Source organism: Penicillium lagena, assembly GCF_028827675.1.
Source record: "Penicillium lagena strain IBT 129212 chromosome Unknown utg000008l_segment0_segment0, whole genome shotgun sequence".
Lineage (NCBI taxonomy): Eukaryota > Fungi > Ascomycota > Eurotiomycetes > Eurotiales > Aspergillaceae > Penicillium > Penicillium lagena.
In genome coordinates, this window is record NW_026623229.1 from 1826802 (window position 1) to 1840974 (window position 14173).

Sequence of the window (14173 nt, forward strand, 5' to 3'; positions counted from 1 at the left end):
AACTTGTAAACCAAGTAGGTCTTGTTCATATTGTCTACCGCATGTATACATATACAGCCTAGCATCTGCCCTCGGCTGGGGCCTTAACTATATACACCAACCACGATATATCTACAGAGCACTCCCCCTACCAGCTTTCTTCGTCTTGGCCAATTCTTCCTTGAGATTCGAGTTCCTCTCACCAGACCGGCTCCCATCTCCATCGAAGATGTCGTGCGCTCCCGGCGTCGTCGCATTCCAATCCCACAATGCCTGCAATTCAGGCTCCAGCCTACCCTCCAGCGCATCAACAATCTTATCTCCCAGCACAGGAAGGAACTTATATCCGTGCCCGCTGCCGCCAGTCGCGAGGAAGAGACCCTTGTGCGCAGGATGATACGAGATGATGAAGTCGCCCTTCGGTCTGTAATTAATGCCGGTTGTCAGCCTGAGCATCGCCACTTAAGATGTAGACGGACACAACTTACGTATCGGTATACCAACAGATCCGCGTATCGCTAAACGGCCGATCCGCAAACCGCGGCAGAAGCTGCTTCAGCGCATCCCGGAACGCTTCCTGTCCTTCAGCCGGGACGGGCACATCCTTCTCCGGCAGACTGACTTGCACAGTCTCATTGCCCAGCGACACCGTCGTCGGATTCCGGTATCCATAGGCGTGGCGCGCGATCTTGAGCAGATTGTCTCGGGGCGGGATGATGAAGATCCCCGTTGCGAAGTTGAGGATCGTAGGCAGATTCTCGAGCGCGCGCTGCTCCTGGTCCGAGATGCGCATGTACGCAATCGCCTGGCCGGTCGCCACGGCCCGGCCGCGCAAGTCGACTAGCTTGGGTGTCCAGGCGCCTGTTGCGAGAATCACCAAGTCGGCGGAGATGATCGAGCCGTCGGACAAAGCTACCCCGGTCGTCGCATTGGAGGTAGAGTCGTATAGCACGCGTTGCACATCGCCCGTTTTGAACACCACTTTCGTTCCCTCGAGCTGCTTCCGCGCAAACCGCACGCCAGCCGCAGCGTCAGACCACCCAGACCCCCAATTCACATACCCACCGGCAACATCTAGCTCGTTGCCATACGCAGGGACGACTCTGAGCACGTCCGCTTTGGAGGGCAGGAACTCGACATTCTTCCCCTCAATCCGCTTGACATTGTTGTAGCTCTTCCGTGCATACTCGCGCGCACTGGCGCTAGTGCTGTCGTCTGGATACACGAGCAGAAGTCCATTCTGCGTGTACCGGCCCTCCTGGCCCCAGGCTGTGTTGCGCCAGCGCTCGATGGCGGCCGCGGCTAGTCTGGAGTAGGCTGCGCTGGCGTAGTCTGCTCGCACGATACGCGAGGTGTCGACGGAGGAGCCGTACGGGTTAGGGATCGTGGGTGACGCTTCCACCAGTGTGATTTGCGATTCTGGGTGTCGTTGGGTTAGGGACAGAGCGGTTGATACTGAATATATATTAGTTTATATGTAGTAGATCAGAGATTTTTCACACTCTTGCACCACTCACATCCAAACACTCCTCCACCCACAATCAGGATCTTTGGTGGAAGCGCCATTGCGAGAGGTGACGGTGCAAACGGTACAAGAAAGAAAAGAGAGGCCCTCGGGTACTGGACGTTGGATAAGCCGATAACGGACTTGGCTCGGGGGGGGAGAGCGCCCTTCCGACTTCTCCTCGGACGACGCGCGAGCTTTGGAGCTCGGGTTGAGCCTGCGAGGGAAGTGTCAGAGTCTGGGTGTTTTTGGAATCTCGGCGCTTTTCTGGATCGTGTCGAAAGATCAATTGATCACGTCACGAAAAATTATTCCCCCCGACACGACGCGGTCCTTCAAACTTCGCGCAACGGCACCACCCATCTACAGCATTGCAGCTCCCATCGAGCGCGGGCAGCCGACCTGCCCATCGCAGACGACATGAACACGATTCGAGTCGCCAGAGTTGCCGTGAGCGCGCCCCGGTGGTCCGCTACTCCCTGGCGCGGAGCGAAGACCAAAGCCCGTCCACCGCAGAGGTATGTACCAATTGCCTCACATCGAATCACATTCCATAATCCTAACCTTCTGCTAGCTATAGCCCCCCAGTACAAAGGCGGACTAACCCGCACCTGAAGGCCGAGCAACAACAACCAAATGGCCAGCGCCATGGCATCTCCCCTCGAGTCCTGACTGCATTCGCCGCCGGAATCCTAGGCATAGGCCTGTACTGTGGCTTGATATACACGTCCTATAAAAAAGAAGTGGCCAAGTCACAGTCCCTCGACATCCCGGAGGATGTCTCAAACAGATACAACGACACGGCATCAAGCTTCGACGCCGACGTCGAAACGTCCGAAAAAGTCATGCGCATAGGCGCAAAACGCAAAGCGCTCCTTCAACTAGCGCGCGGCAACACCCTCGAAGTAAGCTGCGGCACGGGCCGGAACCTCGAGTTCTACGAGCTGGGCGAGCGACGCCGCGTCGATGGCAAGGGCCATGCCCAGGTCAGTGGGTGCCGGAGTGTTACATTTGTCGATCTCAGCCCGCAGATGGTGGAAATCACCCGCAGGAAATTCGAATCCCTGTATCCGGATTTCCGCTTCGCGACCTTCCGCGCTCAGGATGCTGGCGCCGTGCCACCGCCGTCTACTTCGTCTACCTCTATGACGCCTTACTATGATACCATCGTCCAGACGATGGGCTTGTGCTCGATGCCTGATCCCGTGGCCACGCTGCGCCATTTGGGATCTATCACTGAGCCGCGCCGTGGTCAGATCCTGCTGCTGGAGCATGGTCGCTCGCACTATGACTGGGTGAATCGCATCTTGGATAATCTTGCAGCGGCGCATGCGGATCGCCATGGTTGTTGGTGGAATCGTGATATTGGAGAGATCATTCGTCAGAGTGGGTTAGAGGTCGTTGAAGAAAAGCGGTATCATCTCGGGACGACGTATCGATATGTACTAAGGCCAAAGTCTTAGGGAGTCTCGTTCAGATGGGTTGTGAAAGATTTCGACAAGAGGGTATATCTTTAACTGTATATATTTGGGTGTGTATGTGTATGAATACTTGATATTAGAATGATCATCTTGAGTGATATGTCGCTTGCAAAAGAAAAACCGCCAAACGTATAAAGTAACCTCAAACGATACTAGCGAGGTTGGTCCTACTAATCTCATCCTTCTTCCAATTTGAAAGCACCAGCCGTTAGCCTCTGTTTGGACGAAAGATAGTTGACAGATTCTAGGAAAGTATGCCAAGATCATTCTGTTCTATCATAACCTCAGAACCCCAATTCCAAGCAGTTATTATCATATCTATCTAGTCATTTCATAAGCTTGTCATAACATTTCGTGTGCGGGAGCATGTTCTTTTCCGACGAAGTATCGCCAACAAAGGGTATCAAATCAAAGCGCCTCCATTCTCCTGGAACAGCGGGGTTGCAGTTCCAGACGACGGGTTGGCAGACCCTCCATGAGGCGTGCCGTAGAGATCATATTGAGTGCGAATCGAGCCCACTCCTTCCTTGAGATAGAGCACCAGCCGGTAGGCGGAGTTGCCGTTCAGATAGTATCGGTGCAGGCGCTTGCTGCGGAGGAACCCGAGGCGCTCGTACAGTTTCATGGCGGCGGTGTTTGTGATTTCGGTTTCGAGGACGATCTGAAACAGATATCAGCACACGCATTCAAACACCGAGCATTCATTCCCAGTCGAGGAAAAGGACGCGAGGATACCCACCTCATCCGCATTGCGCGCAATCATGGCATCGATAGCCATTCGCACCAGCTCCGTGGCGATTCCCCGGCCGCGGTACTCCTCGCGCACGGCCAGCATGGCGATGTACCCTCTCATCGGACCGCCACGGTGTGTCTCGAGCTTGGACACGACGACGCCGACCATGGTGTCGTCCTTGTCCATGGCCAGGAAGCATAGGTCGCCCCATTGGTAAAGGAAGTAGCGGTAAACGTAGATGCTGTATGGCTCGGACAGGTCCTTGGAGATCAGCTGGCGCATGGCGGCGACGTACTCGTTCTCGCGCGCGCTGTCGTACCGCACGTAGCGGAGGGCGTCGGAGGCATCTTTGTTCATTGCCGGCTCATGTGGGAGGAATCGAGGAATGAATTAGGGGGTGGGGAAGGGGGGGGGAGAGAGAGACAAGGAGAGTAGTGGGAAAAAGATGGAGGAAAGTCGGAGGTTGGAGGGGTGTATCGGTTCATGTTCATGTGATGCCGATCCCGTTCAACGGCCTTGCATGACTGCCTTGTTTTCTTTCTTCTCCTTTTTCTCAATTATATCATTGTTCTCTCCTCGACTCCTTTTTCGCCTGATACCTTCCTCTCCCCCCCCCTCCTCCTCTCCCCTCGTCCGCCGGCCGCTTCCGTTGCGATGCTGCGCCGTCGCACTAAGGATGCCCCCAACGACTCGTCATCCAGACCGTCGATTTGGCGCGCCAAGACCAATGAGGATCTCCTACGCGAAGAATTTGGCGGCGCCAAGGTCAAGCAGCTGGTCATCAAGCCCCAGAGCAAGCCCCGGAGCAAACGTCGCAATGGCCTGATCTTCGCGCTGGGCGGCTTGTTCGGCATCTTTATCGCATTGTTCTTCGCCAACCAGCAGGAGGTCATCAGTCTGGAGTCGTTGATGGATTTGAACATTGAGTCCTTGATCGATGCGATACCACAGGGGATTGTGCGTGATGCAAAAGAATTCTCAGTACGTTTGATGGGTAGTTAGGTATACACAGGTGCTATGCTAACGCCAACAACTCGCACAGCAACATGAACGCGACGCCGTTAGCTACGACTCCTTTGCCGTCGGCCTCCAGCTCCAATCCCAAGGCGTCCATGCCAAACATCCCGTCGTCATGATCCCCGGCGTTATCTCCACGGGGCTAGAAAGCTGGGGCACGGGATCTAATTCGCGCCAGTACTTCCGCCGGCGACTATGGGGCAGCTGGAGCATGATGCGTGCGTTGGTGATGGACAAGGCAGAGTGGAAGAACCATGTTATGCTCGACCGCGAGACTGGGTTGGACCCGCCGGGCATCAAGCTGCGCGCGGCGCAAGGGTTCGACGCCACCGACTTCTTCATCACGGGATATTGGATTTGGAATAAAATATTGGAGAACTTGGCGACTATTGGCTATGACCCGACGAATGCGTTTACGGCTGCGTACGACTGGCGCCTATCGTATGGGAATCTGGAGGTCCGGGACCAGTATTTCAGCCGGCTCAAGTCCTATATTGAGACGGCGGTACAGGTGCAGGGCCAGAAGATCACGCTGGCCTCGCATAGTATGGGCTCCCAGGTGGTGCTCTATTTCTTCAAGTGGGTGGAAAGCAAAGAGCATGGAAACGGCGGCAAAAATTGGGTCAATAAGCACATTGATTCGTGGGTCAACATCAGCGGCTGCATGCTCGGCGCCGTGAAGGGACTGACAGCCGTACTATCCGGGGAGATGCGCGACACCGCACAGCTAAACGCGTTCGCCGTATACGGGCTGGAGAAGTTCTTGTCCAAGGGGGAGCGCGCGGAGATCTTTCGCGCGATGCCGGGCATCTCTAGCATGCTGCCCAAGGGCGGCGATGCCGTCTGGGGCAATGCCACCTGGGCACCAGACGACCAACCGGGCCAGACAATGTCGTACGGCAACCTGCTGAACTTCCGTGAAACCAACTCCTCATGGACGCAGCGCAACCTCACCACCTCCGAGAGCCTGCAGTACATGCTCGACCAGAGCGAGGACTGGTACCGCAACCAAGTGCTGACGAGCTACTCGCACGGCGTAGCACACACAGCCCGCGAAGTCGAGGCCAACGAGAAAGACCCGCGCAAATGGCTCAACCCACTCGAGGCGCGTCTGCCGCACGCGCCCGACATGAAGATCTACTGTTTCTACGGCGTGGGCAAGCCCACCGAACGCAGCTACTTCTACCAAGAAGAACGCGACCCGCTCGTCAGCCTCAACGTCAGCATCGACACCACCGTCTCCAACAACGACGGCGTTGACCGCGGCGTCCACATGGGCGAGGGCGACGGCACCGTCAACCTCCTGAGCACGGGGTATATGTGTGCCAAAGGCTGGCATATCAAGCGGTACAATCCCGCCGGGTCTAAGGTCAAGGTCTTTGAGATGCCGCACGAGCCAGACCGTTTCTCGCCACGCGGCGGGCCCAATACGGGGGATCATGTCGATATCCTCGGCCGGGCGTCCCTCAACGAGCTCATCCTCCGCGTTGCAGGCGGCAAAGGCGACCAGATCGAGGAGACCTTTTTCTCGAATATCCGTGAGTACGCGGAGCGTGTACAGATCTTTGACGAAGAATAGAATCTTTTTTTTTTCGTCTTTTTCTGCTTAACGAACTGGATTGGAGTTTTTTTTGTTTGTTTATTCACTCGTTGTATGAGTGTTCCCTTGTCGGTTTCCATCATCAATCAGCGTGCTAGAGCCCGTTTTTGGTTTCGGTCTTGTATATTCTCTTGGTCTGGGCGTGATGTAGAAGTAACCGGATAATGGATACATACTTTCGAGCGATTATGACTCATGATTGTTATCGACTGGCCTTCTTCTATCATCTACCAAAATTGTCTAAAGAAAATCAATCCCAGATAACTATAGTAGTTGCCGATGCTCGACGGATATTCGGGAAGAGCTCGATGTTTGAAGGAACCAACCACCCCGAAGCATTTATCAGTGCAGTATATCCAACCTTCACCCCTAGAATTAGGCTGTTACAGAACTATGATTTAAACTCACATGATCGGACAGACCTGCGGCCAGTCATAATCCATGGATGTTATTTTCAACTACAAAACGGAGTCTCTGCAAGTACAAAAAAGGGGCTAGGTATCTTCCACCGCAAACTGTAATACCACATGATTCAAAAAAAAAAAAAAAAACCCAAAAAAACGATAGCTTAGGTAGAGACGTATACAGGATATCCATGCTCATGTGCATGAATACATACATACAGACTAACTAACTAGTCATCATAAGCGAGACTTATAAAGCAGATACAGTACGAGCTAAACCAAAAGAGTGAACACAAGCAGCAGGAAACACCCGATCTGGGCAAAGCTGTCAGCAAGGCCAGCACACCAGCATAAGCAGAATAATGATAACCTGGGGGGCAAGTTGTCACATGCACACACACATGCACAGCCTCTCGGACTCGGCTGGCGACGGACAGTGCATCATTACAGCATTATGCATGACTGGCTGGTTCATAGCTGCCTAAGCTAGCGTGCATACATAGCGAGGGAGGATCGACGAAGCTGCTGCGGCCAGCGGGCGCGCTAGGAATGCTGATCGACTGATCAGCTCGAGCGGGGTGAAGCGCATATCTCGTCTTACAGTCTTACTATCTTACTGAATAATGAAACGAAGAACTACACCGAGGAAGTGAGTAATAGGTCTTGTAATAATATGATATTGGCGGAAGAACCAGACATTAATGTACAATAATGATGGGTCTTCATCATCAGAAGTCGTAGCCCCGACAGAGGAGTGGAAGAAACAAATGCTAACAATACAGCCAATTCCGGGCTCACCGCAACGAAATGATAATTTCAGTTCCAGGTTCGCCCTACGTGCACAGCCCCTCGTCGGAGAGAAGGATAAATATGGGGAGGAGGGTCAAGAGAATATAGTGTGCGAAGAGGAAAGAAGAGGCGTGTGCACGCATTAATTATTCAGAAAAGCTGTCGTCGTCGGGCTTTGATTCCCAAAAGCCAGAAACGAAGAGAGATCAGCGAGCGAGCCAGTCCTCCAGGATCCGGGAAACCCCAATGCCTCCGTCAAGCACCGGTGCTGCCCCCAGGAACCTCGAACATGGCCGCTTGTGCTGCGCGGGTATGCTGTTCACAAAGAAAGCATTGAATGCCCCAGCCAGCAGCGTGTCTTTTCCTGTTGTCCACCAGTCTTTGTTTCCCTCTCTCAAGTTCAGGATGCAGCCCCCACACGAAGGATGATCTGCAACCCGCGCCGATTATCACCTGCCAGCGGCGCCCCAAAATCAGACCGGATCGACGATCTTTTCCCTTCTCTATGTGCCGATGCAAAAATGTTGTAATAGCGGAATTTCCAAGAATTTTTCCTTGTAATGGATGCACAGCGAGTGTAGTGCAAAAAAAGCCAGTGGCGCCGAAACTTTTGTTTTTGAATTCCCAGTTCCCAGGCGCCAATGTTGAGCGATCGACATGAATGATAATAGTAAGTTTGTGCATCTGGACGAGCAGAAAAAAAAAGGGGCTCGTCCAGTCAGTAAAGTCGTAGCGAAAGACATGGGTCAGAATCGAAGAAGTGTTAAATAATGTGTACAAGCGAGGGTTTCCCGTCGGTGACGGTGCGGAGGATGGGAGGTCGCGAATAAAGTTGGCCCCCAATTCCAGGTTGCCACCGGAATTATGATTATGGACGGAGTCGCCAGCTCACGGCAGGCTGGCGAAAAAATAAAGAGGCATGTACAGCCAGAATTGTAAAAAAAGGACTTCGGCTCGAAAAACAAAGCCGTGTGAGACCGAAGCTGTCCAAAAGGTGGATTAAAAACCTTAAGGTGTCGAAGATAGCTCGATGCAGATCAGTGTTGCCCAGTTATGTCGTCAAGTATAAAAACGCCGTGTCAAAGAGGTAGATGCAACAATGGACACAAGGTCCAATGGTAGTATATGTATGTCGAGGTTGACGGCTAGCGTCCGGACTCGAGGTCGTGATTCGAGGTTAGAGTCTCGCTCTCCCAAGTGTAGTGGTCGTCCACCGGACTCAAAGAGCCCGAGGAGACCGATGACGAAGAGCCCACGGTCCACTCATCGCTGTCCAGGTTGAATTCGCCATCCAGGCTGGCGAGATCGTAGCCGAAATCGCGCGAGTTTTCACCGACCTCCACGTAGTCATAGTCCCAGCGGAACATCTTGTCACTCTGGACTCGCGGCAAAAATCGGGTCTTGGCAAAGTAGAATGCCACCGTGGCGAGCAGGCCACCGCAGACCAGGTCAACGGCATAGTGATGCGATAGATACATCGTAGCCCACCACATCCACAGAGTGTAGGTGACGAAAAGGGGCTTCAACCGCGGGAAAACGTGGCTCATGAACAAAGCTGCCAAAGTCGAGTCGGCCGCATGGAGAGAGGGAAAGGCACCAAACACCACGGGGGACTGCTTGAACCCAGAGGTGTACAGATCAATGCCAAGTAACGCATCGATGCGAGCAAGTCCGGCTGGGTTACCCTGCATCGAGTAGTCTGCCGGGGCAAGCCCGTACAGGTTCTCGTACCACGGAGGCGAGCAGGGGAACATCAGCTGAATGGTGACGGCTGTCATGCTGATGTAGCCCAGTGTCCGTGCGAAGAGCGGAGTGGTGCCCGGTGGCCCGAAAATAAACAGGAGCAACGAGACAACGAAGGGCGCGCCGTAATGACAGAGTCCGTAGGTGATCCATGCCAGAACATCTAAGACAACGCTCTTGTGGGCGGACAGGATGTTGCTGATGTTGGCGCCGTAGAGAATGTTTTCCATGGCGGGCAAAACCCGCACCCAGATGCCGGGCCGCCAATCACTCGGAACGAATCTTGAGAAATAAGTGTCAGGGAGTTGAAGGCAGAGATGGGATAAGAACCAAAAGACTTACTGGCATGCATAGAAGAAGATCAGCCACCCAGCAATGGGCAGAAAGGGGAGAAAGAACTGGCGGGTGATGGGCAGAAGCAGAGAGCAGATGAGAAGAGTGAAGATGCCGGTCTTCGCCAGGGGGCCGGCCGATTCGATAACGGTCAAAGAAAAGATCCCGACAATGAGGAGTAGCAGATACTGAAAGTCATACAGCGTCCACCGGTGGCCTTGTAGTGACCGGAGCGTGTCTGCGGGCGAGAAGGAAGTTTGCAGCGTGGAGATCGACGAGGTGGGCGCTATCCTGCTCCGCAACTTCGATCGAATCTTGCGACGCATGCGATGGGGCACCAGGAGTTGAAAGGAACGCCAGGGCATCTGGATCTGGAGCTTCCCGAACTGGTTCTGGGTGCGATCCTTCCATGACGGAAGGGAGGCGTTCATCATCGCGGCAAGATCCCCTCTGAGTGAGCGTTCCACTCACTCGGATGGGGATGGAGGGCGAAGGGGGGGTGGGATGCCGCGGGAGGGAATCCGCACCGGTCGGGAGGGAGGGAGAGGAGGAGGAGGGGGGCTTAGCGAGGCCGAAGGGGCGATGGTCTCATCAAGCTGGAATAAGAATCCAATCCAAGGTGAAAGGTGCCAAAGACCGGGAAGCGCCAGGCCCTCTCTCTTGCAGCCGAGGAATTCAAGGAGGTCACGTTTGGAGGGTAGACAGGAGAGACACGCAAGGCGGGAGCAGCAAGGGCGAGAATCGTCCAAGCCCTGGCGAGAAGGGAGGAGAGCGGGTGAGAAAGGGAGTGGAGGAGGACGAGAGAGAAGAGAAGAAAGATTACTCTGACAAGGTGAGGAAAGAAGGGGAAGAAAAGCAGATTCGATCGAGAGAGGATTTCGGGGGCTGGTATCGAGGCTGGTCAGCGTATTACGGGTTGGTAATACGGGTCCGGGTCGCGCTTTCCTGAGTCCATGGCGTCACTAGTCAGTTTGGGGATGGTCTTGGCGGGGACTGCACCCTCGCAGGGCCAACTACTAGAGCAGTCGAGTAGACAATAATCACTCGTCGCAGTAGATATTCCAGGCGACACTGCTATTGATCTTGGTCCGAATACTCACGGTCCCGTCAATTCAATCTGACGGTCGGGTCATCCGGCCCACGACTAAGGCGATCACGATGCCGGCGGATGCGGCGGAACGGAGAGGTCGGAGGCCGACGAAGCACAAGTCTGCATAATCATTTGCATTACACATTACTTCTGTTCCTACAGGGCTAAGATGATTGTTTTTTGCCTTGACTACACGGTCCAAAACACTTTCTCTACCGATAGAACCGCCCCTATTATATCCCCCCCGACACCTCTTCCTGAATCCCTGATTGCACGTGACTGTAATATTACCGTGGCTGGGGTGCAAATTTTCAATTATCAGATGGCAGGCGCGCCCCGATTGGTCCATGCGCCCCAGTCATGGCCCATCATCCAGTTGCGGTATCCAACAAGAATAGTCTGCCTCAAGTCCAATTTCGCTTATAACTTACCATAATACACTCTGCGACGACGATGGACAAATCACAGTCACTAACGCCTGATCTGTGCGAGGCGGCCTGTGAGTAAGTGAGTTCAGTTCAGCCTCGACACGGCGACTCTGCCTGGGTGCGCTGAACCACTGCCCGCGGCTGTGTTTATGCCTGAGTTGCCTCGGTCGGGTTGCCACATTGTGTTCTTACTACAGCTATATTGGAGTGCTCACTCGACCCCCTGTTAAACCCGGCCTAGGCAAAAGTTTAACAGACAAGCTCCCCCTCTAAGAACCAGCAGAGGTTATAATTAGTTAGCGCCGGGCAGATGAGGATGTGCAGACTATGCCGGCTAGTGAATTAGAGCCCGTCCTGGCAACCACACTAAATACGCGCCGCGTTCCCAACCAGCCGGATAATAGATTACCGCTCCCCCTTAACTAATTTGTTACACTATGTAAGTTAAGGGATAGTTCAGGCCCGGAACTGGGTCAGCTCGGCGCCCCCAGTTTCAGAGTCGGGCATTTAAACCACTGTGGCCAATAATAATTGGAATTGTCAGGGAACCGGATAAATTAATCACTATCCAGCTAACAACTCACTCGGGCTAACTCTCCAAAAACCAACTTGACTTGAATAGGCAACTAAGATGCTCCATGTACTCGTATGGAATACGCGTCTACCAGCCCCTCGTATTCGTTGCCTTTGCCCCTTAAAGAATGGTTGGTACAAGGCTGCTGCCTCGCTTTACAGGGGTTCTAGCAGTGGCTCAGTCGTATTTACCGGGAGTAATTAGCAAGTTAGTGACAGCTTCGTTAGCTATCGACTAATCTAGTTATCCATCAACGCGAAGCCGCCCGTGGAGAAGCCATAATACTGCCACATAGATGCATGACATCAACAGCCTTCCATTTGGCAGTCCGCTGGTCTGCCATAGACGGGTTGGATTTGGTGGGTTTGCAATTCTTGTCATGTCTGCCTGGGTCAGTCAGCCCCATCTCGTTGTGGCTTAGCCGTGCCCCTGCCTTGCACAGCCAGTCGATCGAAAAGGGGAGAGAAGTGGATGCCTGATTGTTCTTGATACTTTCAGTTAGGCAGCAGCTGGCGATTGCAAGGCTGATAGCGTGGTGGATTAATGCTCCATCCCGCATCCATGACGCAAGTTATGCAACTCCGCATTGACAGGTAAGAATCTTACAGGAGCGTGTGCCATATTGATAACTAATTGACCGATCGCAATGGTTATTGCTACTTGTCATGGCTCGTCAACGGGATGTTCCGTCAGTGGTCCAGAATCGATTTCACATGGATAGGTATGGCACAGCTCTTGAACACACATGTGTTGAGATGGAATGATTTTAGAGAAACTTCGTATGTCTTAAAGAAAAAAAAAACCGCCTAGAAAAGAACGCCTGCTGAAGTGTATCATCACCAAAGTAAAATCATAACGCCAAAAGAATCATAATGCAAGGGTTTCTTCAATCATGCTTGGGATGATCCCCATTACTCGCCAGCATCTGGAACCCCTTCACCAGCCCCATGGCCGAGCCCGCCGCGACACCACCCACCAGCACCATCTGGAGTCCGCCCACGAGACCCTTGCGGAGATTCCTCCGCCCGGACCAACCGGTCACAAAGCAGGTCTTGCCGTACCCGAAAATAAATAGCGCAACGACCATCGTGGCGATGGACCAGCGCAGGGCGATGAACGCCTCGGTGGGGCCAACAAAGAAATACGGGAGCAAGGGCACGAAGCCGCCAATGAAATAGCCCAGGGCGATAGTCAGGGCACACATGACGGCGCGCGAGCCGGAGGGTTCGGGGAGCGTGTGGTGGAAGTTCATCAGGAATGAAGGCAGCATCGGGGAAGCGGATAGGTGGTTCGTGAGCTGGGCAACTAGCTCGGATGGCAGCTCGTACGGCTCGAAGATTTCGGTTAGGGTCGAGGCCACAGACTCAGGATCGCTGACCGTTTGCTTCTGTGTTTCCTGGAGCGTGGCCTTGTATGACTCTCTGCCGGAATTGTTAGCAATTGTTCAATAGTTAGAAGGTGGCACAGCTCCAACTCACTCCTCGCTTTTGGCGCCAAGATACCCGCCCAATCCCATGGAGATGGCACCCGCAATAAGCTCGGCCATCCCGCCAAATACCACGACCTTCGTGTCCCCCAAGGCGGACAGGCCCGCCGTCAGTGCGAACGGCACCGTCATGCCGTCGGACAGACCAATGATGGCGTCGGAGACGGTGCGGCCATCAATGAAGCGGAAGCCCTTGCGCTCAGGGCTGTCTCTGCTGCCAGTCTCGACATCCTGGAGAGAGAGGTGGGCGTCCTTTTCGAGGTCGGACGAGTTTCGCTCCGAAATGGGCGAGTAGCTCGTCATCAGGCCTCGGGTGGAGTTGGACATGGTTGTTTGTTTGTTTGTATATAGGTAGGTCGGTCAGAATGGGCTGTCGAGGGATGGAAGGAAGAAAAACAAAAAGCTTGGCTGACACCCAGCCTTAAAAGGAAAGAAAAGGCAGGGCTCGCCTGTAGCGTTGCAGTGTCAGTGAGCGAAGCAGATCACAGCCTATGAGGGAACGAGATGGACGGGCGTGCTGATCGTACCTGGCCGCACGGTTGACCGTCCGCGGTTGTGATTCGACGCTGAAGTGGATTTGGTGGATAGTTTAAAGCGGCGGGGGCACCAGTCAGATAACAGACTTGGTCATAACCAGTGTTCTGATTGGCTGACGCAAGCCCGTTAGCACTGCGACCCTCACTAACTCTCTATCGCATTTCCTCCCGACTGCATTGCCTAATCTGGTAGTCAGAGTCTCCGTTCCCTTCACTCAGGAACAATGGCGATGAAGTCGATGATCCTGCAATCGGCGGTATCCGCCGCCGATTCGCTGAGATCTCTCCTATCCCCATCCTTATACTCATCTAAACCCCTTCGGCAAGCCAATCTCGGAGGATGGGCGGGTGTGCCAAGTTCCGTCTTCAAGGTTAGACAAGACCGTGTGTCGCGTGCCCATGTGTATATATACGGCCTAGAGGATCTGTAGAAATTCCGGAGAGATCCATTGAGAATTCCTCTCACCCCTTCCACC

At 53.8% G+C, this 14173-nt stretch overlaps 6 protein-coding genes across 6 annotated transcripts; 2 read left to right on the plus strand and 4 right to left on the minus strand.

Moving 5' to 3' along the window:
- Nucleotides 1-111: 111 nt before the first annotated feature.
- On the minus strand, nt 112-1545 carry N7510_011347 (NAD(P)/FAD-dependent oxidoreductase; the record flags this gene model as incomplete). The annotated part of the gene is made up of 3 exons (XM_056983272.1): nt 112-403; nt 468-1434; nt 1497-1545. The coding sequence occupies 3 exons, from the start codon at nt 1543-1545 to the stop codon at nt 112-114; spliced, it is 1308 nt and encodes a 435-aa protein (XP_056828766.1).
- Nucleotides 1546-1903: 358 nt separating this feature from the next.
- On the plus strand, nt 1904-2946 carry N7510_011348 (class I SAM-dependent methyltransferase; the record flags this gene model as incomplete). Its single annotated transcript, XM_056983273.1, has 2 exons — nt 1904-2001; nt 2058-2946. The coding sequence occupies 2 exons, from the start codon at nt 1904-1906 to the stop codon at nt 2944-2946; spliced, it is 987 nt and encodes a 328-aa protein (XP_056828767.1).
- Nucleotides 2947-3367: 421 nt separating this feature from the next.
- On the minus strand, nt 3368-4054 carry N7510_011349 (peptide alpha-N-acetyltransferase MAK3; the record flags this gene model as incomplete). The annotated part of the gene is made up of 2 exons (XM_056983274.1): nt 3368-3625; nt 3704-4054. 2 exons carry the CDS (start codon nt 4052-4054, stop codon nt 3368-3370), a joined length of 609 nt encoding a protein of 202 aa, XP_056828768.1.
- Nucleotides 4055-4351: 297 nt separating this feature from the next.
- N7510_011350 (phospholipid:diacylglycerol acyltransferase) lies at nt 4352-6293 on the plus strand (the record flags this gene model as incomplete). The annotated part of the gene is made up of 2 exons (XM_056983275.1): nt 4352-4678; nt 4740-6293. 2 exons carry the CDS (start codon nt 4352-4354, stop codon nt 6291-6293), a joined length of 1881 nt encoding a protein of 626 aa, XP_056828769.1.
- Nucleotides 6294-8652: 2359 nt separating this feature from the next.
- Nucleotides 8653-10017, minus strand: N7510_011351 (phosphatase PAP2 family protein; the record flags this gene model as incomplete). The annotated part of the gene is made up of 2 exons (XM_056983276.1): nt 8653-9532; nt 9593-10017. 2 exons carry the CDS (start codon nt 10015-10017, stop codon nt 8653-8655), a joined length of 1305 nt encoding a protein of 434 aa, XP_056828770.1.
- Nucleotides 10018-12561: 2544 nt separating this feature from the next.
- N7510_011352 (VIT1/CCC1 transporter family protein) lies at nt 12562-13488 on the minus strand (the record flags this gene model as incomplete). Its single annotated transcript, XM_056983277.1, has 2 exons — nt 12562-13096; nt 13154-13488. 2 exons carry the CDS (start codon nt 13486-13488, stop codon nt 12562-12564), a joined length of 870 nt encoding a protein of 289 aa, XP_056828771.1.
- Nucleotides 13489-14173: the final 685 nt, after the last annotated feature.